Genomic DNA, 25,076 nt, shown 5'->3' with positions numbered 1-25,076 from the left:
AGCTAAAGATGGCTAACCCCCCCACAACCGAAACCACCTTTCTATGTGCCAGATATGAGTCCAACCAACGGTGAGTTTGCCTCCTGATACTCAGTGATACTTTTGCAAGGGCTCGTTGATGCCACACTTGGTTGAATGCAGCTTTGATGTCAAGGGCTTTCACTCTCATCTCACCTCTGGAATTCAGCTCTTTCACGTATGTTTGAACCAAGGCTGGAATGAGGTCAGGAGCTGAGTGACCCTGGCGAAACTCAAATTGGTCACCACTGAACAGATTATTGCTGGACACGTCCTGCTTGATAGCACTGTCAATGACCTCTTCCATCACTTTACTGATGAAGTGGTAATTGGCTAGGTTGGAACCCATGAAGCAGAGGCTGAAGTCGGAAAATATCCCTCTGTTAGCTGGTATGAGTCAAAAATACAGTCAGGGTTTATTCTCATAAGCTTATGGGAGAACCTGACCCCTTGAAAGCGGAAGCCAAAGTTCTCTCTGAACACAAGAAACATGGATATTTATACATCAGGGTTCCCAATACAAGCCATAAAGCAAAGTCCAGTTAACAGTCCTTGATCGTAAATTATAGTTCCTTTAACAGCTTCTGATAGTCTTTGGATCATGGTTAGAGACCATCTGGTATCCTTGGGTCATAAAGCACAATTCTTCTGGTCGTTGCAGTCAAGGTGTCACCTCTGGTCCCCTGCTCTTCCCGCAGCGTTTCCTTTGAAGTGACTGAGTGACTGTCCCAGTGGGAGTTCTCCTTCAAACGGCCATTCTCGCACTCTACCATTTGGTGGCTGCATCCTCTGCTTAAATCACAGACAAGCCCACGGGAAAGCCTCCTAACATCTATATTCAACTGTCTGTTTTATCCGAATGATATAAACAAGCGAGTGAACCATGAACAAATGGCTTATACTAAAAGTAACATGAAAGACATGAACAAATGGCTTATGCTACTACCAGGAGCAATATAAAAAAGGGGTGACTTGCCACAAGGAAATGATATGTTTGTGATACATTCCAGGTACAAAGTTCAACCTTTTAGGTACAAAATACATTGAGTACAAAAACATTAACCCTTTCCCTTCTTCAATCCCCCCTTTGGTCATAGGCCAAGTGCAAACATGGCCCCATGACCAATTTAGAGCCAAATGTTACTAGCATATGGGCCTACCCCCTTTGTCAGGAAGTCTGCCCTTTCTGCCTGCACACTTGCACTTGGCATAATCCGGGCTGTTACCGTTTTACAACAGGCGTTCAATAATGTCATACAAATACAACATGCGATAACAATGACAATTAATACAATTAACCCATGCATCAAGTATGATCCCCACGACCCAAACCATTGCCCCAGCCATCCCGGAGGGTTATAATTATGATATTGGCTCCCTTCACCTTGTATTGTCATCGCCACTCGTTTGATATGATCTGCTAAACGAGTTATATTTTCCGAACCATCTGGGATATATGTGCAGCATTCAGATCCAATTACAGCGCACGCTCCTCCCTGAGCAGCCAATACATAATCGAGTGCTAATCGGTTCTGTAAAGCAACAGTCCGGATAGCTACAACTTCGGCTGATACTTCAGAGATGGCAGTGCTCACCTCCTCAAACCCGTCTCTAGTTTCATTCGCAACTCTCTCTAAGGTCGAGGCCATATGTATAAGTTCCTGAGCTGCTTTTGCTGTCCCGTAAAGTGGGAAAGCTATCATGAAGAACTGTTCTGTCTCAGTAATGGCACGCTTAGTCCTAAGCAGGTGTATCTCGGGGTGGTCCCGTAAGTCGGTGTAATGGTGAATATAGGGTACCACATATGCCAAATAACATGATCCTGCCCAATCCCAAGGAAGCCATGGGTAGGCATTGTTCCCGCAAACAAAATAGGTACCATTATATGCAGTCATGCTGTTCAGATAAGTAGAGGAGAGGCTGACCGGGACGTCAGCAGTGGGGCAATGGACTGTAATCTGTTGCACCAAAAGCCAGGCACCACTGGTGACATTAATCTGCTGGGTACAGTAGCTATGGCCTACAGGTATGGTTCCATTCCTTACCAGGCAGATAGATCCCCCTTGTCGATTTTCCACAACGAAGTGGGGTGGGGAATCTGATCTATCATAGCTAGGCTGGTAATGGTTCGTAAAGGCTGATAGAGTGCATCCTCCGCCTTCTAACCCCGAAACAGCATCGCTGTCGCTGACATTGAAAGTACCTTGCATAGTAGTACCTGATGGGGTTTTAAATACGACTTTCCTTCTCCCTTTCTGGGTTCCATTCTGATTCAAAACCCACTCCACCATATCCGGAGTTGACAAAGGGATAGGGAATAAAGGACTTCCCCCCTTTCCTCCGTGCGTGGGAATGTGTGAGCAGACCCAGCACTTGCTCAAATTTGACTGTAATGCATATAAGTGAGACATATACATGAAAGTGTTCACAGGATGGGGCCTGATTTTAGAGGATTGGTACAATGAGCGCTTGGATCGGCCAAATCTCGTGTTACTGTACTCATCCTCCCGAGCCTTCCGTTGATGCCGGGTACAGGTTAATCCCAGTCCTTCAGCCAAACACCGAAAATTCCAGATACACCAAGTTACATTGCATGGGAGACCCCAATCACCTTGCCCCTCCAACAGAGTTAGCGACATGGTATGGTTAAGAAATCCCGAGCAGTGGTCCCTACGGGTAACCTCCCAGGGACCTATTCCATGTGTTGAAAGGTTACAATAGACAGACTCATCGTTACAGAGATGCTTGCGATGCTCTGTCCCCAAGTCTACACAATTCCACCTACACTTCCCCTCCGCAACTAGCAGGGCAAGGGTCGTGAGAAGCAGCAAGAAAACCATCCTATCACTTAACTAATAACCCGCGCGATTGTTATACAATGGTCCAAAGGCTATACCGCCCGCGCGCCACTGCCCGCGAACCCGTTCAGCTTGCTTGGAGGTCAACCGTCTCGCGTATCTGTGAATTGAGCACATTACATAATTTTTTGCATTTGGCACTGGTATATTCTTTTAATTGAGTCCAATGTTTCCAGACACCCCTGCCCTGCATATCCACACAGGTACAAGTATCGCCACTAATTATGACCTCATAGGGGCCATTCCATTTGGGGGCGAACCCAGGTTTCCCAGGTAACGTCTTCACCATAACCTTGCTGCCCGCCGGGGGTACCTCAGGAGTCTGTTCTAGCTTATTTTGCTCATCCTTCGCTACTTGGTTTTCCCTTACTGCTTTTCGCATATCCTTCAGTTGGGCGCTTAATTCTAAAATATATCGTCTAATTCTATCCCGTAATGGGCCTACATCCGCCCCACCGGTAATAATGGATTCGGGCAGTTGCATAGCCCTTCCGGTCATTAACTCATATGGTGTTAACCCAGTGGTTCGATTCGTAGTGGCTCTAAGCTTCATTAATATAATGGGTAACACCTCGGTCCATCCCTTTCCTGAGTCCTGCATAGCCTTAGCTAGGGAGGTCTTGAGTGTTCTATTCATACGCTCCACCATTCCCGAACTTTGAGGATGGTAGGGTATGTGAAATTTCTGTTTTATCCCCATAAGTTGACAAATGGTTTTTACCACCCTTCCCGTGAAGTGGGTGCCCTGATCAGAGTCTATTTGTAACGGTACCCCCCATCTTGGGATAACTTCCTCAGCTAATATTCTTGCTACAGTAGTGGCTGAACAATTTTTAGTCGGGAACGCCTCTACCCATCTGGTGAACTGGTCAATTATCACCAAGCAGTAGGTTTTTCCGTGCGACTGAGGAAGCGGTCCTGTGAAATCAATTTGTAGATGTTCCCAGGGACCCTTAGGGCGAGGCTGGTGCCCGATCCTAATCTTGACAGGCCTCCCTGGATTATACTGGGCACAGGTTACACACCGATGGCAATATCGTGCAATGTCCCGTCCCATTCCTTTCCACCACCACTCTTTCCCTATACTGGTCGTCATGGCATCCCTTCCCACATGTGCCAGTCCATGATGTAACTGCATCAGGGTGTGCTGGATACATTCTGGCGCTAGAACTCTATCATGTAGTCTCCATACACCCTTTTCATCAGGCGTAGCTCCTTGAGCTTTCCACCTTACGTGCTCTTCTTCAGGTGTGTCAGCATGTAACTGGGATATATCTATCGGGGGTTCAGCTTCAACCGAGACAGCCGACACGGCTTGCACTTTTGTTTCTAAAGCTGATTGTGCCGCTTTGTCGGCCGTCTGGTTTCCCTTAAAAATATACCATTCAGGGCTTTGCTTATCTGGTTCCTTTTGGTGTGCCTTTACCTTCAATACCGCGGCTTCCAATGGGAGCTCACTGGCATCCAGTAAGGCTCCAATTATCTGTCCATGCTTAACTGGAGTGCCTCCTGTTGTAATGAATCCCCTTCGTCCCCAAACGGTCATATAGTCATGTACAATTCCAAATGCATATCTACTGTCAGTGTAAATGTTGACCCTTTTTCCTGCTGCCTCAGTAAAAGCCTGGGTCAGGGCCACCAGTTCGGCCACTTGTGCTGACATACCTCCCTCTATCCTTCCTGCTCGGACCACTTGTAAGCTCGCGTTTACCACCGCCCATCCCGTTCGTGGTGACCCGTCTACATATTTCCGTGACCCATCCACAAACAGGGTCTCCTCCGGTGCCTCTAAGGGCACATCCCTTATCCTATTTTCCTCTATCTCCTCATCTACGTTGCCGCACGTGTGTGGTTTCCCTTCACCTAACATTCCTTCGGCGGGGTTCTCTTTCATGTCTCGTATGATGATGATGGACTTAGTGGGGGGAAGAAGTACTGCCTCCCACTTCGCCCTTCTCATATTCGAGACAGATCGCAATTTCCCTGTGTTTAACATTTCCACCAAGGTATGTTTGGTGTGCAAGACTATATTTCCTGTCATTATAATGGGCTCACTGACTTGTACTGCCCAAGCTGCACAATCCAGTGCAGCTATACATCTGGGTAACCCAGTTACTACGGGGCCCTCCGCGGTGGAATAATAACCCACCGGCCGCTGTTTATCCCCATGGACTTGGGTCACTACCGCCGAATAAAATCCTCCTTCATTGTTACAATAGATATGGAAATCCTTACTAGCATCTGGTAACCCAAGTCCCGGAGCCAACATTAATCCTACCTTTAATTTACTATATGCCTCGTCCTGTTCTAATCCCCACTCCACAGCTTCCAAAGCGGGTTTCCCCCCTTTTAATAGCCTTTGGATTGGCTCAACTAATTTAGCATATTCTGGTATGAAGTTACGGCTGTAATTAAACAATCCTAAAACCTTTCTTACCCCTCGGACAGTTACTGGCCTCGGCATTTGTTGCATTGCCGTTTTCCTGTCTATGGGCATTTCCTTGGTCCCTTTGGATATTAAATGTCCCAAATATAATACCTGTAGTTTTCCTATTTGGGCCTTTTTTGGGTTTACCTTTAATCCTCGATCTTTTAAGTGCTTCAAGACCGAATATAATGCTGTCTGATGTCCCACTTTAGTTTCAGAGGCTATCAAAATGTCATCTACATACTGTAAAATTGTGCTCCCTTCCGGGAGCTCCACTTGTTCCAGTACCTTACTCATTACTCGGTGAAATATGGCCGGGCTGTTATGGAATCCCTGAGGGAGCCGAGTCCATGTACACTGCTTATCACCTACTGTAAAAGCAAATTTATCCTGTGAATCAAAATCCAACGGGATGGACCAAAACCCATTGGCAATGTCTAATACCGTAAAAATCTCATGGGATGGTGACAATCCATTTAGGATAGTGGAGGGGCTGGCCACAATGGGATGTAGTTTAGGAGTTACTTTATTTAAAGCGGTATAATCAATGGTTAATCGGTAACTCCCATCCGGTTTGGACACTGGCCAAGTAGGGGAGTTAGTGGTACTAGTAGCCTCCCGCAGGATCCCCCTTTCCACCAATCCCTTCACAATTTCCTCAACTGCCTTCTTGGCTTCGGGCTTAATCGGATATTGTCGGTGAGGTTTATGCTCAGGACCTTCCACTATTATAGGTTCAATCTTAATTAGCCCGGTATCTAGTTTAGTTTTTGCCCAGACCCCTGGGACAGAGGCGCAGATGGCGCCAAATTCATTATCTTCTAACTGCCAGTCGCGTCCTGTTACAGATGCGGCATGGATGATTCCTAAATAGTTTCCATAGGTTCCTACCCTGTCCTTTCTCCCGTCAGGACGGGGCCAAATTAATTTGCCCTTCCCACAATCTATTAAAACTTCGTATTCTTTCATCAGGTCATTTCCCATAATAGTTCCTTCATTATTTTTACATACATAAAATTGCATAGGGATATACAGGTTATTAATTTCTACTAGGGTGGTTTCACTTAAGTAGGCAGGGGTCTTCTGTCCGTTAATTCCTCTTACATAAATCATTTTATTAGTGATGGGTAAGGGTAGGTCAGTGATAGATATGGAGGCTCCCGTGTCCACCAGCATTTCACATTGTCGGCCCCCTACTAGTGCAGACACGTAGATTCTACCCTCCTTCTTACCCAAACTCGTGGGGGCTGCCCCTTGTCAGTTGACCCCTTCCGTGACGGCGGGGGAAGCCTGACTAGGTCGTCCGTGTTTACTCCAACAAGTGGCCTCTGTGTGGCCATCCTTACTGCAAAATTGGCAAGTAAGGCCCTTCCTTCTACCCCCCTTTGGAGCCCTACAATCTCTGACAAAGTGGCCTGGCTTACCACAATTGTGGCATGTTTTATTTGGTTTAATTCCTTTACCATTTGCACTAACAGTTTCCTGTTTTATTCTTGGGTAGGGTTTTTCATCTGATTCGTCTTTAATTCCAGATGCCCATTCTACTAACTCATCATAGCCCCGGGTACTGAGAATTCCCATTTTAAGGATTTTTTGGTGAGCTGGCGACAGCCCATCTTTAAATGCTTGTAAAAAGGCTCTATCTGTTCGGCAGTGTCGGGAACTCCTGAACATTCTTGATATACTCTAAAGAGTCGTTCCCCAAATTCAGAGGCTCCTTCACCCCTTTGTTGCTTAGTATTAGTAATTTTGGACCAGTTGGTTGGTGTGTTGCCCAAGACTCGTTGGACTTCCGCCTTAAACCGAGTAAATGGTTCAATCATTTCCTCGATCTCGGCGTTTGTCGCTGTTGTGTACGTCCACCTTCCGCTTCGGTAATCCAACCGAGCTTGGTCGGCAGCGTTAACCTGGCCCGCTCCGTCACCCATTAGTCTCCACTTATCTTGTGGGCAAGCGGCCCGTACCAACTGGTGTATATCCCGCAAGTGTAACTGATGTCCAACCCAAATGGTATCCAGTTCTGCCCAAAATTTGCTATTGTTACTCCGAGGCTGGAGCTTTCCCAGGGAAGCCAAAACTTGTTGTCTTTCTCCTGGGGTAAAGGGGTGGTATCGGGCAACGGGGTTCTGCAATGTCCCGCCCCGAGTTATAGGAGCAAGATCATAGACCTCTTCCTCATCGGGGTTGAAGTCTCCTACGGGTGCTGTGGGTTTTATGGCCATCCTATAGGGAGGCAAGGATCCCCAACCGGGGTCCTCCAAACTTTGGTTTCTCTTTTCTAATTCTCTAATGCGTGATTCCAACAATTTGATTTTTGCTTTGTCGTCAGCCCAGTTCTTACCCGAGACTGAGACCTGTTCAATTAATCTGGTTAATTGGTGAACCAAGAGAACTCCAATTTTCTTAGTTCTGTCTTTCTTTTCTTTTTCCAACCATTCCCGTTGTTGGTCTAGCGGGCGAAACAGGTCCCACCCCCCTTTTCTCATTTGTTTAATAAGTTTATCCCTCTCAGACATATATTCATTTATCAGGGAGCCCGGGGGCCCCCACTGTCCTTGTGATCCCGCCATAATATAGACAAGTTTTATACTCACCACCTGGAGTCTTCTATTCCCCCTTTTCACTCTCCCACTCCTAGGCTGCTCTTATCGGAGTCAGGTGATACCTGTCAGGGGCGATCAAATCCCTCCGTACCACCGCTTACACTATTAAGCCGGCTTCTACTCCGGTGATCACTTAGACAGTCTCTCTCTCACAAAGACAGTTTCTTTCTCACTCACGTCTGAACATCACATCTCAGGCAACCTTTCTCCAGTCTCTATACCCACTTCAAAATCCTGACCTCAGCGTGGGGATTTCCCCTCTTAACTTTTGGTCTAAGGCTGGGTATAAAAGACAAATGCCTCCTTGTCCGTATATGTTCAGTTCAGACGTCTTTCACACTCACACTCTCTCATCACATATGCTTACCCCACTGTAGTTTGACTCACCCTATTAGGTTCAGAACTCTATTCCAGTACCCAGGTTGTGGCCATTCAACCTGAGCCTGCAAACAGAGTCCCACAAACAGATCCGGGGTTCTCCCGGGTTTCGGCACCAAAACTGAAGTCGGAAAATATACCTCTGTAAGCTGGTATGAGTCAAAAATACAGTCAGGGTTTATTCTCATAAGCTTATGGGAGAACCTGACCCCTTGAAAGCGGAAGCCAAAGTTCTCTCTGAACACAAGAAACATGGATATTTATACATCAGGGTTCCCAATACAAGCCATAAAGCAAAGTCCAGTTAACAGTCCTTGATCGTAAATTATAGTTCCTTTAACAGCTTCTGATAGTCTTTGGATCATGGTTAGAGACCATCTGGTATCCTTGGGTCATAAAGCACAATTCTTCTGGTCGTTGCAGTCAAGGTGTCACCTCTGGTCCCCTGCTCTTCCCGCAGCGTTTCCTTTGAAGTGACTGAGTGACTGTCCCAGTGGGAGTTTTCCTTCAAACGGCCATTCTCGCACTCTACCATTTGGTGGCTGCATCCTCTGCTTAAATCACAGACAAGCCCACGGGAAAGCCTCCTAACATCTATATTCAACTGTCTGTTTTATCCGAATGATATAAACAAGCGAGTGAACCATGAACAAATGGCTTATACTAAAAGTAACATGAAAGACATGAACAAATGGCTTATGCTACTACCAGGAGCAATATAAAAAAGGGGTGACTTGCCACAAGGAAATGATATGTTTGTGATACATTCCAGGTACAAAGTTCAACCTTTTAGGTACAAAATACATTGAGTACAAAAACATTAACCCTTTCCCTTCTTCAAGGCGAAGATGAATTATCATTTGATTCAATGGAGTTGGAGGCATGAGGGGCTGAATGGCCACATCCTCTTCCTGTTAAAGTTCATCCAACAACTGAAAAGTTGCCAAATGTTTTTTTGTTTTCTGTCAATGCGTATTGTAGAAATGGCAAATATGTTGAAGGAATTTATGCATGAGGCTCCTAAATAACAACCCTTTGGTTGGAAGCTGATCTTTACTGAAATTCTGCGCACATCCTTCTGAGCAGCAGAGTGGAATATGATTGCTCATCCCAATCCTGAGCTCAAACTTTCCATCAGGAATCACTTGATAACCGCAATACTGGACTGATTTTTCCCCCTCTGACCCAGGCTCAGTGCAGTGCTTGACAGTCCCGTTCTCCAGAAGGTTTTGTTCTCCAGCTGCTCCATCCTGATGCTGAGGTGCTGTTGTCAGAAGGCCCCGTGCTTCACCTGAACAGGTCACCTCTCTCAAAGGGTCACCATTAGACGCTTCATTTTGATTGCAAACAAAATACCTGGGAGACAGGAAAATAGCAGATTGAAAGTTACATTAAAACAATAGGTTATTCAGCCCTTCAGCCCGACTGTGCTATCAATATGATCCCACTGATCCTCCAACCAAGCCTCACTTTCCACCCACTCCCTATATCCCCCCATTCCCTTTGGTTGGAAAATCTCTCAGCCTAAATAAATGCAACAAAGAGTGTCCACAACTATTTGGAGTAGAGAATTCCAGAAATTCACAAATCTCTGCATGAACAAATCTCTCATTTCAGCCCTAAATGATTGGTCCCTTATCTTGAGATGATAGCCCCATACACTAGATTCTCCAGCCAGGGTAAACAACCTCATAGTGTCTATTTCTTTCAGCCTCTTCAATATCTTGTTTGTCTCAATGGGCCCACCTCTCATTCTGATCAACTCCACAAAATATAAACTCAATGTATTCCACCTCTTATTCTAGGACTATCTTCTCATTCCAGGGATCAATCCAGTGAACCTTTGCTGTGCTGCCTCCAATGCAAGTGTAACTTTCCTGCAATACAAAGAACTAAGCTCAGCCGAGATGTCCAGATGTGGTCTCATCAAAGCTTCATTCATTTGTATCACTTCCTTATGCTTGTTCTACAATCCTCTTGCAAAATAGGCCAATGTGCATTTGCTGTTCCTGCCAGCTAGCTTTGTGTTTCTTGTCCAGATACACGCTAGGCTCTGAATATCAATATTTAGAGGTTTCTCACTTCTAAGTAACGTTTTGCTTTTTTATTCTTGTTACCAAAATGAATAACTCCACATTTCACTCTGTCGCTTATTGCCCACTCACCTAACTATATCACCTTGCAGTTTCTCTGTGTTCTCCTCACAGCTTATATTCCCAACCAGCACAGACAGATTAAATAATACTCAGCATCTTGGGCACCAATGGCAGCGGGAAAATGGGTCACAAGAGCTGCACGGTGATGGAGCACAGAGTGTAGAGGAGAGGAGGCTTAGAGGGGAGGCAACGGGCAAGAGCTGGACACTCCACAGGAGCTGTGCTGACTGAAGCAGCAGGCAAACAGAAAAATGACAGCTCAACTCAATATTACAGGTGTTCTGAAGAAAACATCATATGTTTAGTATTGTGTGTGACACAAACTGCAGAAATGGTCGAAGACTCTATCGGGTTTTAGGAAAAAACATCCAGGGAGGAACGAGACTCGGCTCAAACTGATCAGGAAGGATCAGGAACAGGGTCGGCAGAGTGAAAAATCCAACAGCATTAATTGTGATGGGTAGAATGGAGGTTTTCCAGAGTTTCCCTGAGCAGGATCATTCCCATGATGTGGAGATGCCGGCGTTGGACTGGGGTAAGTACAGTAAGAAGTCTCACAACACCAGGTTAAAGTCCAACAGGTTTATTTGGTAGCACAAGCTTTCGGAATGTCGCTCCTTCTTCAGGACTCATCTGAAGAAGGAGCGACACTCTGAAAGCTTGTGCTACCAAATAAACTTGTTGGACTTTAACCTGGTGTTGTGAGACTTCTTACTAGGATCATTCCCAGCAGCCTCCATCCCCCCGTGGAGAGAATCCCCATAGAATACTTGGCCTACTTGGATTTACTTCCAAAACCAGAATTAACAATGGGACCAATAAAACTCACCAACTTAGCACAGTTCGCATTATGACAGCCACGATTACACCAACAAAAAAAATAAAAGAAAGAATTCCAATGATTTCGCCAACAGAAAGTCCAGGACCTAGAGACAGAATGAAGCCATTAACAGACTGGGACACACTCACAATACTAACAGCAGAGACCTTCAGCACCGAGTGTTTCAGAACCATCCCCAGTACAGACAGATCCCTGGTTAATTCTAGTCCTGGAGGGATGTGGGAGGTTAGACACTGATAATCACACACACACCAGGTCACCCCACAGCTCCTTGCACACACACACTGCCCCACAATGTGATCGATACATGCTTTCCAATAGAGATAACTGGACACTGAGCAGCAGCAGCTTCCCTTCAATTCAACCCAACAGCACGCTGAAATAGAACAGGAATTTTGAAATAATTTGCTGATTGAGAAGGCCACAGGATTTGGGAGACGCTGGTTTACACTCGGGTAAATATTTCTCTCCACTGACTTCACCCAGTGTTACATCCAATCCCATCAGATTCCCAACAGGTGGATTTGGGTATAATTGTACCGAGACTTTCCACACAGAATTCCAGAAACACTAATGCTAGTGGGAAGCAGGAATCCTCACAGTTCTGTATCTGAGGGACAGGAACGTGAGACTCAAACAGAATAACAATTTCCGGTAGTTTCAGGACCAGTTACAGGTAACAGTGACTCACACCACTCATTCTCACACAATCATTCTTCGGTAAAATATCACACAGCATTTCAAATCTTCCAATGTTATTCGCTGTCTATCCAGCATGTAATGAGCTGTAAGAGCTGAAAACACATGCAATAGTTTAGAAACAGATTTACCTGGTACAGGTGTGTTCGGTCCAGTTGTAGGAGGTTGCTCTAAAGAAAACATCATATGTTTAGTATTGTGTGTGACACAAACTGCAGAAATGGTCAAAGACTAATCGGGTTTTAGGAAAAAACATCCAGGGAGCAACGAGACACGGCTCAAACTGATCAGGAAGGATCAGGAACAGGTTCGGCAGAGTGAAAAATCCAACGGGATTGCATTAACTGTGATGGGTAGAATGGAAGTTTTCTGGAGTTCCCCTGAGCAGGATCATTCCCAGCAGCCTACTGTGGAGAGAATCCCCACAGGATCCTGGGCCTACTGGGATACACTTTCAAGGTAAGTGCACTGGGTCTTGTAAAGGCTGCCTGAGAGGTGCTGTGATCCCCACCTCCTGCATCCCAACATCTGGAGACAGAGGAGCACGTTTCTGGAGAGTGAGTGCAGCTTGATAGCACCATTAACTCCATCCATCGGCCTTTTTGGCTAAGATCAAGTGTAGTATGGTCGGCAGCCCATGGTCGGCCGCACTTGGTCGAGGTCATTAGGTTATACTGAAGCTTCATATGTTTCATATGAAGCAATTTTTAAAAGCGGCATCTCGGCCTTTTGGCTAAGATGCAAATGAGCTCAAGTCTTGGAGGAGGAACCTCCCCCTTCTCCAATCAGCTTGGCTCATGTAGATCAGGCCCAGGACAGGGTGGCTTGGTCGCTCGCCCTGTCTTGTCAGCCTGGATCTGAAATGTCTCAACTTGTTGAGACTCTGAATTGGATTTGATTTGATTGAATTGGAAAAGTATTTTAAAAAAATTAACTCCATCCACCACCCAGTTTGACAGCTCTGTCCTCAGGGCTCAGCCAGTCAGTGGGGTATTACTGAGACACCCTTAGTGATGGCCAGTGAATTCCCCACTCAGTACATTCTGTGCCCTTGTTACCCTCAGTGCTTCTTCCATGTGGTGTTTAACATGGAGGAGTATTGATCCCTCAGCTGAGGGAGGGCAGCCGGTGATAATCAGCAGGAGGTTTCCAGGCTCATGTTTGACCTGAAGCTGTGAAACCGAGTTCAGAGTCAATGTTGAGGATTCCCGGAGCCACTCTCTCCTGACTGTATATCACTGTGTCCCCACTCTGATGGGACTGTGCTGTCAGTGGGACAGGACATACCCAGGGATGGTGTAGAGGAGTCTGGGATGTAGGGTTGATTCTGTGATTGTGACTATGTCACACAGCTCTCCCAATTTAGAGATACTAAAAATTCTGGCCCAGGTTTCCTTCCCTAAAGGGACAATAGTGAACCAATTGTGATTTGAACTCTCATTTTCTGAATTATTTGTCCAGGCCTCTGCATGACTGTTGCACAATAAAACCAGAAATTAGCTGCAGAATTTCTGAAACAGAAACCTCTCACCTGTTACAGAGAGATGGACAAGATTAGTTTGCCCCCTGCACATCAGGATATTATTGGTCAACTCCCCTTGGGAGAAAAATCACTGACTGGGGGGTGGGGCAGGGGGTACCCGAGGATGTGGAAAGAGTTTTGGACGGGTTGGGGGGGGACAGTGACCGACAAGTACACTGTGTATGGGGTGAGGCATCACCAGATGGTCTGAATATGGATTCTCACCTCTCATTAACCTGATCCTCTCCACAATACGGCTAGACTCGGCCTCCTCCCAGTACCCAAAACCCAGTTCCCAGCTCTGATGACCGTTCTATTTGGTCCCTGGACACCCAGTGCTCAGGACTCTATCCAAGTCCCATTGGGTCTTGGTCACTGAATGTTATTGCGTGTCCAGATCTGATTATTCACATCACAGGTTAATCTGAAGACATTAACTGCCTCCCTCCACTTACCCTTCCTTCCCAAAAACATCTACTTTATTGGTAAGGTTTGTAAAGTTTCATTACATAACATAATTACATGAAATGTGACATCACATAAAGTGCAACAAGGGTCAGTTTCTATCAGTACAGCATGTCCCACTCCAAGGTGCCTCACCACACTTGAAATTAAAGGTTATTGTCCAACTACGTGCATGGCCCTTCCTTAAAGTGGTTTGTTAGGTCAGATTGCGTGTGTGTAGCCTCTTTTCAATCTATGAGTGGTTCAATTTAAAAATAGCAGGTGGGATTCTCCCAAAAAATTCTAAATGCTGAATTTGCTTAAAAACTGGAGTAAATCCCACTTGTTTTTTCAGCGGGACTTTCAGAAGGAATCTCCCACACTGTGTATCAGAGTGCCTTAGCGTGAATCATGCTAAAAAATCAGGAGGCGGATCCTATTCCCACCTGAGAGGCCAGCAACATAGCACTGAGTGGGCCACTGTGCATGTGGCGATCTGTCAGCGCACACAGACCCCTCCCTCCCCCCCCCAACTCTTCCTGAATCGCTGGCCTCCCGGACATGTCGGGCCAAAGATCTGTTTTTGAATCAACCAATCTGTTTACAACTCCAATTCAACTTGAATTTTTCTAGCCAAGGTCAACCAATGAGCTGGAAATTTCCTTGGGCAACATGGAGTGGCAGTTCCACAGTTTGCCCACTCAACTCTACCTTGATGATGATGTAACCTCTCAAAGGTGCAACTTCTTTAGTAGAAGTTCTCAAGATCATGGGGCCGATTCTCTTAGCCCGTTGTGCTGCTCGGGAGACATCAGTGGGGGCCATTTCGTAAACTTCCCGCTGGGCACCCAAGTCTCCGAGACTACATATTTTGATGTAACAGTTCTGTGCCAGAAATCAGCGTGGAGCGGATTATCATATGGAAATGGAGATTAGCTGGCCTGGGACTGAATTCTCCAGGCACACTAGCATCTCTCCGTGCTCCCCCCTTTGCAGGAGTGGTTCCCCCCAGTGGGGTTTACTGCTGATCCCTACCAACAGGGAACAGGTGGCCCGACCATGCTGGAGAGAAGAGAGGCTATTGAGACCCCCAGGAGGTCGGAGGTAAGCAGGCTGGCACTGCCCAAGGGGCAAACTGGCACTGCCCACAGAGGAGCAGTGGGGAGGGCGATCAGTGGGGGGGGGGGGGAAATGACCCACTGCCACTCTGCCAGAGGATTAGTGGGGGAGGGAGTGAGGGCAATCAGGGCTGGCCATCTGGGTGCGGGGATGGGGGGGGGGGGAAAGGGGGGGGTGGGGGTGGTTGGAAGGCCAGTGATGGGAGGGTTGTAAGGCTGGCCAGCATTTGGACTCGCTAATAATCTGGAGGCCGGCAGTGTGGGCGACTGCGCATGCGTCGATTTCAGTGCTGACAAATCAGCGCATGCTCAGTGGGCTGCTCATCACCATGGTGCTGGCCTCTCCGTAAGAAGTTTAACAACACCAGGTTAAAGTCCAACAGGTTTATTTGGTAGCAAAAGCCACACAAGCTTTCGAAGCTCTAAGCCCCGAGGGGGGCTTAGAGCTTCGAAAGCTTGTGTGGCTTTTGCTACCAAATAAACCTGTTGGACTTTAGCCTGGTGTTGTTAAACTTCTTACTGTGTTTACCCCAGTCCAACGCCGGCATCTCCACATCATGGCTGGCCTCTCCAGCAGAAATAGGCCCCGCCACAGATTTCCAGCGTGAATTATGCTAGGGCACTGCAGCACACATTCATTCTGAAAATCACACTACAAAAAGATGGCGGGATCTACTCCTGTTTTTCCACACATTGAGAACTTAGAATTTTGTTTGGCAGAATCCCAGCACATATCTGCTGGCTACAATGGAGGATGCTTCAATTTCTGTCTGTAAGTGGTTTCAGGAATTACAGCTACAGCAGTGCCTCTGTCGATCTCCATTTTGATGGGCTATCCATTTAATTCAGAAAGTAGCCAGAACCTATGTGACAACACATTCAACTTCAATTCTTCATCAGGCTTCTGAACTGTGCCTTCATTGTTTTTGATGTGGAGATGCCGGCGTTGGACTGGGGTGGGCACAGTAAGAAGCCTCACAAAGCCAGGTTAAAGTCCAACAGGTTTATTTGGAATCACGAGCTTTTGGAGCGCTGATGAAGGAGCAGTGCTCTGAAAGCTCGTGATTGTTGTGAGGCTTCGTTATTTTTGTCATTCTTCGCTACCATGTTATTATTATTCAGGGGAGGCAGTGACATAGTAATATGGTCTCTGGACTAGTAATTCGGAGACCCAGGGTAATGTTCTGGTGACCCTGGTTCGAATCCCACCACGGCAGTTGGTGAAATTTGAATTTAATAAAAAATTTCTGGAATTAAGAATCTACTAATGACCATGAAACCACTGTCGATTGTCGGGAAAACCCATCTGGTTCACTAATGTCCTTGAGGGAAGGAAATCTGCCGACCCTTTCCTAGTCTGGCCTACATGTGACTCCAGAGCCACAGCAATGTGGTTGACTCTTAAAATGCCTTCGGAGATGGGCAATAAATGTTGGCCCAGCCAGCGATGCCCGCAATCCATGAATGAATAAAAAAAGTTATTTTAATTTGTTTTATTTTTCTTTTTAAATGTATCCTGGTTCTTCTGAACATTCTTTTCAGGGAAAACTGGTCTTCTCCAGCAAGCTCTTGCAACGTGACCCATCTTGCCACAGTTCTTGCATCGACTATCTTTGCTCCAGCACCTAGCCTGTGAATGGCCTGTTTTTGCACATTGATGACATGCCTGCTTCTGGGTAGACTTTCTTTGGGTGGCACCCATCACCTGGGCTCTCATGCCTGCTCCAAACTGTGAAGCATCCTTTGCTGCGAGTTCTATCAAGATGGCAATTTCTTATGCTGTTTTTAAGCTTAAAGTGTGTTCAGTGAGCAATCTCTGCTGGGTAGCCTTGTTTCTTAACCCACAAACCAAACAATCTCAAAAGGTGTCATCCAGAGATTCACCAAACCCATAATATTCTGCGAGACATTTTAATGTACTTTTCTTACAGAGCTTCCCTTGATGTTAAGCTAGATTGGTGTATTTTTAAATTGAGCCGATAACAGTTAGAACTAGCCCTCGATTTCAATATAATGCATGGACTCTACTTTGTACCTGTAAAGTGTCAGGCAAGCTCTGTGGTTTTCGTTGCGACTGTATGCGTGTCGAATGGGTGGCACGGTGGCACAGTGGTTAGCACTGCTGTCTCAGAGTGCCAGGGACCCGTGTTCAATTCCGATCTCGGGTCACTGTCTGTGTGGAGTTTGCACATTCTCCGTGTCTAAGTGGGTTTCACTGGGTGCTCCTGTTTCCTCCCACAGTCCAGAGATGTGCGGGTTAGGTGGATTGGCCGTGTTAAATTGTCCCTTCGTGTCAGGGGGATTAGCAGGGTAAGTACGGGGTTACGGGGATAGGGCCTGGGTGGGATTGTTGTTGGTGCGGGCTCGATGAGCTAAATAGCCTCCTTCTGTTCCGTAGGGAATCTATGATTCTAAGAATACCACAGCCAGAAATGCTTGGATTGTTTTGGATCCCCTATTATCCCCTTGGTAGGGACCTGCTGCTGAGTTTTCCCTGAAACCTCCAAGTTTGAAATCCCATGGTAAGTGCAGCTTCGATTTTTTTCCTTGGAAATTTTAAATCTGTACTGGTCAGCAGTTTTCTTTTTATCTCGTTATGTTTGCTGCTTAGATGTTGATAAAAAGAATGAGTTGCTATGTGTAGGTTTTGTGCAAAACAACAAGTAGGTTTATTTAGAGCTGTTCACTGTACAAGGGGTGGATCTAGACTAAGGCAAAGTGTGGGAAAGTCCCGATGATGTCACACAGTGACCACATGATCATTCTCTTAAAGAGTCAACACAACAATTCAAATCTACAACAGCAGCTTAAAGCAAGATGTATTCCTGATCCCTCCACCCTTTGATCAGTACTGAAATGTTCCAGCAGTCACAGCTCTTACCTGAAACAGCAGCAACAACACTGAGCAGCAGCAGCAGCAGGAGTTTGTGAAAGTTGTTTCCCTGCAACAAGAAAACACCCTTGACAACAGAATCTTCTTGCTGCCTCTTCCCTTGCTCCATGGGCCTCCCCAGCTACACTCTCTCATGTGGAAGCTGGGGTCAAAAGCACAGACACAGCAGCCTGTCACCAGTGAGGGGACTGGACCATGGAGGGGTTGGTGACAGACTCCAGTGTCCGAATGAGACACTCCTGTTCCTGGGAAAAAACTGAACAGTGCAATGGGAAGGAAGGGACAGGAGCGCCTCACTGGGAGACTATATCTATCAGTATGGACTGTGTCCCCGCCCCCAGCCACCCTCCCTCCTCTCCTTCCCCTGGCTTCCCCCCTCCCTGACTTTCCCCCCACCCCGGCTCTCACCCCCCTCCCCTGGCTCTCTCCCTCCGCTCCCCCTGGCTCCCCCCCCAACACCCTCTCCCCCTGGCTCCCCTCCAACACCCTCTCCCCCTGGCTCCCCCCCCCCCCCCCCCAAATACCCTCCCCCCCGAACACCCTCTTCCCCAGGCTCTCCCCCCCCCCCCACCCCCCTCCCCCCTCCCCCCCACTGCTGCACTCTATATCTTGCTGACAGTACCTGCAGCTCCTTTCCATCCATTCTCCCGGATAAAGAGCTGAATGGGGGTGAGGATGAAGGAAAGTTCCCCCCAGATCCCCCTCTTTCCCCCCGGCTCTGAGACACCGACAGTACCTGCAGCTCCTTTCCATCCATTCCCCACACACAGGGATCAGCTCGGAGACTCCACGCTGAGAGCAGGAGGGACACAAACAGAGACACTGAATAAACTGCTGTCCAGCCTGGAGGTGGCAAACGAGACAAAGTTAAAGTCCAGAGTCCATTAAGTTTGTTTGAATTTGTTGACGTTCCAATATTTATTATACTAGCTTTCCAACTGCTTCACATTGTATAGGGGGGTGCTGACCATCCCCGCTCTCTGCTCCCTCTCCCCGGGTGTGGGCTGGACAGTTTCCCGGGAGCCGGCACTCGGATTGTTGTTTCACTCCAATCCCTTCAGGGGAAAAGCAGCTTTTAACCCGGCTTTTCCTGACAGAGGCTGGGACATTATTCCTCTCTCCCCCTGTCTCACAGTGAATGGGACAGTCCTAAAAACCGACCACTATCAATAAATCAGGTGACAGCTTCTTTTCCAAGAAACAAAAACTGAAAGTGCAGAAGAAACAGAGTTGACATTTCAATTGGAACATGACATTTCTTCATATGAGCTGATCTGTCTGAACCCCTTTAATACAGGAACCAGACTCTGGGTTTATCTGTCTGAACCCCTTTAACACAGCAAACAGACTCTGGGTTTATCTGTCTGAACCCCTTTAATACAGGAACGAGACTCTGGGTTTTTCTGTCTGAACCCCTTTAATACAGGAAGCAGACTCTGGGTTTATCTGTCTGAATTTTATTCCCTATAAAGAGCAAAGTGGGGCAAACAAATCCAGACTCCATTGGAAAACCAAAGAGTTTGGAATGAAGAATAGGAGGAAAATGTTTCCTTAGACAGGTGTCAAGTAGAAAATACAATTGAGAAGCAGGCTAAAATTTACAGATAAATAAACAGTGAGGGAGTTCATAGAAATCATAGAAACCCTACAGTGCGGAAGGAGGCCATTCGGCCCATCGAGTCTGCACCGACCACAATCCCACCCAGGCCCTACCCCCACATATTTACCCGCTAATCCCTCTAACCTACGCATCTCAGGACTCTAAGGGGCAATTTTTAACCTGGCCAATCAACCTAACCCACACATCTTTGGACTGTGGGAGGAAACCGGAGCACCCGGAGGAAACCCACGCAGACAATGTGCAAACTCCACACAGACAGTGACCCGAGCCAGGAATCGAACCCAGGATCCTAGAGCTGTGAAGCAGCAGTGCTAACCACTGTGCTACCGTGCCGCCGCCGGAGTGATGAAAGGAGTGGGGCTGATTAGATAAAATCCGGATTTACACAGTGGGAGAAGGCTGTTGATGAGATATTAAATGCATGTTTTGCAAATCAAGAAGATGTCAATGGAGAAACCACCAGACAAGAAACCCCCAGTCAATAAATCAACAGCCACAATAATGATCAGAAAGCAGCAAGATCAAACAAGGCAGTGAAGAAGTTAGCAAATAATTTCCTGTGAAGGCAATAACAGGTTGAAAGACTTTAAAAAAAGATTAAATCGAAGGCCGAGCCCGAAGTGAAAGCAGCCGAGACTGAGAAAGCATTGGCAGGAAGGAAGCGAAAGAGGCAGTGCAGATTGTAAAGAGCTGAACCTGGAGACTTTTCTCACAGTCACTCAGTTATCTTGAGTCTTTTAAGAGACTTTTAGATAGGTTCATGGAGGTTATTAAGATAGAGGGTTATGGATGAGACTAGAAGGTAAGGAAATTGTTCGGCGCAACTTGTGGGCCGAAGGGCCTGTTTGTGCTGTAGCTTTTCTATGTTCTATGTTCTATCCCAGGAAAGAACTGATCCCCAGATCGAGTGATCCCTGTCCCAGGACTGGGAGCAGATTTCAGATAGAAATTATTTTTAACAGTAACATTTGTGCCACACAAATGCCAGGCAATGACCATCACCAATAAGAGACACTCTAATCACCGCCCCTTAACATTCAATGGTGTAACTATCACTGAATTCCCCCACTGTCAACATCCTTGGGGTACCATTGACCAGAAACTCCACTGGACTCGCCACATAAATACAATGGCTACCAGAGCAGGTCAGAGGCTAGGAATATTGCGGCGAGTAACTCACCTCCTGACTTCCCAAAGCTTGTCCACTATCTACGTTGTGGGGAGGTGATGGCTAGACTACTAATTCACTGCTATACTAGACGACTAATCCAGGGGACCTGGGTTCGAATCCTGCCATCGCAAATGGTGGAATTTGAATTCAATAAAAAGTGTTTGGAATTAAGAATCTACTGATGGCCGTGAAACCATTGTCGATTGTCGGGAAAACCCATCTGGTTCACTAATGTCCTTTAGGGAAGGAAATCTGCCGTCCTTACCTGGTCTGGCCTTCATGTGACTCCAGAGCCACAGCAGTGTGATTTACTCTCAACTGCCCTCCAAGGGCAACGAGGGATGGGCAATAAATGCTGGCTAACCAACGATGCCCATGTCCCACGAATGAATAAAAAAAAATACAAGGACACAAGTCAGGAGTGTGCTGGAATACTCCCCACTTGCCTGGATGGGTGCAGCTCCAACAACTCAAGAAGCTCGACACCATCCAGGGCAGAGCAGATGTGATTGGCACCACATCTACAAACATCCACTCCCTCCAAAACCGATGCTCAGTAGCAGCCATGTGTACTATTTACAAGATGTACTGCAGAAATTCGCCAAAGATCCTTAAACTGCACCTTCCAAACCCATGACCACTTCCATCTCGGACAAGGGCAGCAGATGCATGGGAACACCACCACCTGTAAGTTCCTTTCCAAGCCACTCACCGTCCTGACTTGGAAATATATCGCCATTTCTTCGCAGTCGCTGGGTCAAAATCCTGGAATTCCCTCCCAGACGGCATTGTGGGTCAACCCACAGCACATGGACTGAAGCGATTCAAGAAGGCAGCTCACCACCACCTTCTCAAGGGCAACTAGGGATGGGCAATAAATGTTGGCCAGCCAGCGACGCCCATGTCCCACGAATGAATAAAAAAACGATCCATGATTCCTGGTCATTCTGTGACATGTTATCCAACCAGTCCCTTCCCCTCTCACAGCCTCTCCAATAGAACAGGGGAAATGCCCATCCCCCAGTCCAATTGGAATCAGTCGATCTGTCGGATGGTTCCTGTGTTGTCATTTAATATCTCAACTACACCTTTTCTTCCATGTGTAAGTCCCGGTTTCAGCTTGTTCCCATTTGACAGATTCAAGCTGAGAGTGAGTAAGGCAGTGACCCTGTGATGCGCGATATAACTCACGAGGCTAGAGGTACTCGGGGAAATAAAGGCTTTTATTGACTACAACAATAGAGCTACCATATATAATACACGATCCCAGACTAAAGGGTCCCAGACAGAGCAGTGACCTTTATACCTCTCCCAGGAGGCGGAGCCCGACTGGGATGTACCATAAGAACTATATTACAGGTAGAACAGCCCAACCCTAACCCCAACAGTAACATGTAGAACAGCCCAACCCTAACCCCAACAGTAACATATATACAGACTCATAGTACTGACCAGACCCTGGCTCAGCACTACCTGGTGGGAACCAACAATGGTTCACCACATTCACCCCTCCTTTGAAAACAAAGGCCGGCGGGGTACAAAACACAGAACAATTGTTCATCAGTCTATAAGTTCAGACGGTCTGGGGGACCGCACCGTCGTTGTGACCTCCTCAACACCGGCGATGACACCGGTGTAGGCACTCGCGGTGGCGTTCTCCCCAAGGCGGTGTCCAACAGCTCCTCCAATGTCTCACGGGCCCGTAGACCCCGAGGTGGTGACAATCCGCTGAACTCGGGCACGCCTTGAAGTGGCGACCATCTCCTGGACTCAGGCAAGCTGTACACGGGAGTAAAAGGGTTAAGTGATGGTCCCGATGCTGCCCGCGCCGTGTCAGGAGGGGAAACAATAGTTGGGGGTCTCTAACAGGAGGTATGGGAGCGACAGGGTTTCCAAGCCCCCTGCTGGCGCCAGGTCTCGAATCGAGACCATGTCCTCTCGCCCGTCAGGGTATGCCACATAGGCATACTGAGGGTTGGCGTGGAGGAGATGGACCTGTTCAACCAAAGGGTCGGACTTGCGGGTCCTAACATGTCGCTGCAGGAGGACAGGTCCTGAGTACGTCAACCAAGACGGTAATGAGGTCCCAGAGGAAGACTTCCGAGGGAATGAAAACAGTCTCTCATGGAGAGTAGCGTTGGTTGCCGTACACAGGAGTGAGCGTATGGAGTGGAGCGCATCAGGGAGCACCTCTTGCCAACGGGAGACTGGAAGGCCTTTAGACTTCAACGCCAGTAAGACAGCCTTCCAGACTGTAGCATTCTCACGTTCAACCTGTCCGTTACCCCTAGGGTTGTAGCTCGTGGTTCTACTAGAGGCAATCCCATATGAGAGCAGGTATTGCCTCAAGTCATCGCTCATGAACGACGAGCCCCTATCGCTGTGGATGTAACAGGGGTACCCGAACAGGGTGAAAAGATTACAAAATGCCTTGATAACCGTGGCAGCGGTCATATCAGAACAGGGAATGACAAAAGGGAATCGTGAGTACTCATCAACCACATTGAGGAAGTACACGTTCCGATCTGTCGAGGGAAGGGGGCCCTTAAAATCCACACTCAGTCTTTCGAAGGGACGAGTGGCCTTAACGAGTTGTGCCCTGTCAGGTCGGTAAAAGTGCGGTTTGCATTCCGCGCATACCCGGCAGCTTCTGGTTATGGACCTGACATCCTCCACCGAGTAGGGTAGATTCCGGGCTTTTATGAAGTGGTAGAGCCGAGTGACCCCCGGATGGCAGAGGTCATTGTGGAGAGCCTGCAATCGATTCTCCTGCATACTGGCGCATGTTCCACGCGACAGGGCATCCGAGGGCTCGTTGAGTTTCCCTGGACGATACATGATGTCGTAATTATAGGTGGAGAGTTCGATTCTCCACCTCAAGATCTTATCATTCTTGATCTTGCCCCGTAACGTGTTATTGAACATGAACGCCACGGACCGCTGGTCCGTGAGCAGGGTGAACCGTTTTCCCGCCAAGTAATGGCGCCAATGCTGGACGGCCTCCACAATGGCCTGGGCCTCCTTTTCCACCGCCGAATGTCGAATTTCGGGGCCTTGGAGGGTGCGAGAGAAAAAGGCGACGGGCCTGCCCGCCTGGTTAAGTGTGGCGGCCAGGGCGAAATCAGATGCATCGCTCTCCACCTGGAAGGGGATGGACTCATCGATAGCGTGCATTGTGGCTTTCGCGATGTCGGCTTTTAGTTTTTCAAAGGCCAAACGAGCCTCTGGTGCTTGGGGAAAAGAGGTAGACTTGATGAGCGGACGGGCTTTGTCCGCGTAATTGGGAACTCACTGTGCGTAGTAAGAGAAGAAGCCTAAGCATCTTCTCAGTGCTTTTACGCTAGTGGGCAGGGGAAGTTCGAGGAGGGGACGCATACGGTCTGGATCAGGGCCAATGACCCCGTTTTCCACCACGTATCCGAGGATAGCTAGGCGGCGCGTGCGAAATACACACTTCTCCCTGTTGTAGGTCAGATTCAGGCGAGATGCAGTGCGTAGGAATCTAAGAAGGTTGGCATCGTGGTCCTGCTGGTCATTGCCGCAGATGGTGACGTTATCCAGGTACGGGAAGGTAGCCCGCAGTCCGTTATGGTCCACCATTCGGTCCATAGCACGCTGGAAGACCGAGACCCCATTGGTGACACCAAAAGGAACCCTTAGAAAATGGTACAAGTGACCATCCGCCTCAAAAGCCGTGTATTGTCGGTCCTCTGGGCGAATGGGGAGCTGGTGGTAAGCAGACTTTAGGTCGATGGTGGAGGACACCCGGTACTGCGCAATCTGGTTGACCATGTCAGAAATGCGCGGGAGGGGATACGCATCCAGCTGCGTGTATCTGTTAACGGTCTGACTATAGTCAATGACCATCCGGGGTTTGTTCCCACTCTTGACCACCACGACCTGCGCTCTCCAAGGACTAGCGCTAGGTTGTATGATCCCTTACTTGAGGAGCTGCTGAACCTCAGATCGAATGAAGATCCGATCCTCAGCGCTGTAACGCCTGCTCTTAGTCGCGATGGGCTTGCAGCCTGGCACGAGATTCTGGAATAAAGAGGGTGTGGTGATCTTGAGCGTCGAGAGGCTACAGATGGGGCGCGTTGGGCAATTTAGAGGCTGCGAGTCTCCCACTGAAAGCGGAGGGAGTGGCCCACCGTACTGTAGGGTTACACTCTTCAAGTGGACCATGAAATTTAGTCCTAGGAGTATTGGCGCGCAAAGGTGCGGTAACACCAGGAGCTTGAAGCTCTCGTAAACCGTGCCCTGCACCGTCAGATTTACCACGCAACTCCCTAGCACGGTGACAGACCGGGACCTTGACGCCATCGA

The 25,076-nt window shown here is 47.7% G+C and overlaps 1 protein-coding gene across 1 annotated transcript; it reads right to left on the bottom strand.

Annotated features, from left to right (window-relative positions):
- Nucleotides 1–392: 392 nt before the first annotated feature.
- LOC144485970 (uncharacterized) lies at nt 393–19,094 on the bottom strand. The gene is made up of 6 exons (XM_078204046.1): nt 18,581–19,094; nt 17,947–18,007; nt 12,113–12,151; nt 11,271–11,367; nt 7,899–9,641; nt 393–2,976 (listed from the first exon to the last, which is right to left on the bottom strand). Exons 1-5 carry the CDS (start codon nt 18,713–18,715, stop codon nt 9,251–9,253), a joined length of 723 nt encoding a protein of 240 aa, XP_078060172.1. The 5' UTR covers nt 18,716–19,094; the 3' UTR covers nt 393–2,976; nt 7,899–9,250.
- Between the last annotated feature and the right edge of the window lie 5,982 nt (nt 19,095–25,076).

This window comes from Mustelus asterias, unplaced genomic scaffold (genome assembly GCF_964213995.1).
Source record: "Mustelus asterias unplaced genomic scaffold, sMusAst1.hap1.1 HAP1_SCAFFOLD_257, whole genome shotgun sequence".
In the NCBI taxonomy this organism is placed as follows: Eukaryota; Metazoa; Chordata; class Chondrichthyes; order Carcharhiniformes; family Triakidae; genus Mustelus; species Mustelus asterias.
Note: the sequence above shows the minus strand (reverse complement) of the source record. Positions and strands in the feature narration are given on the sequence as shown.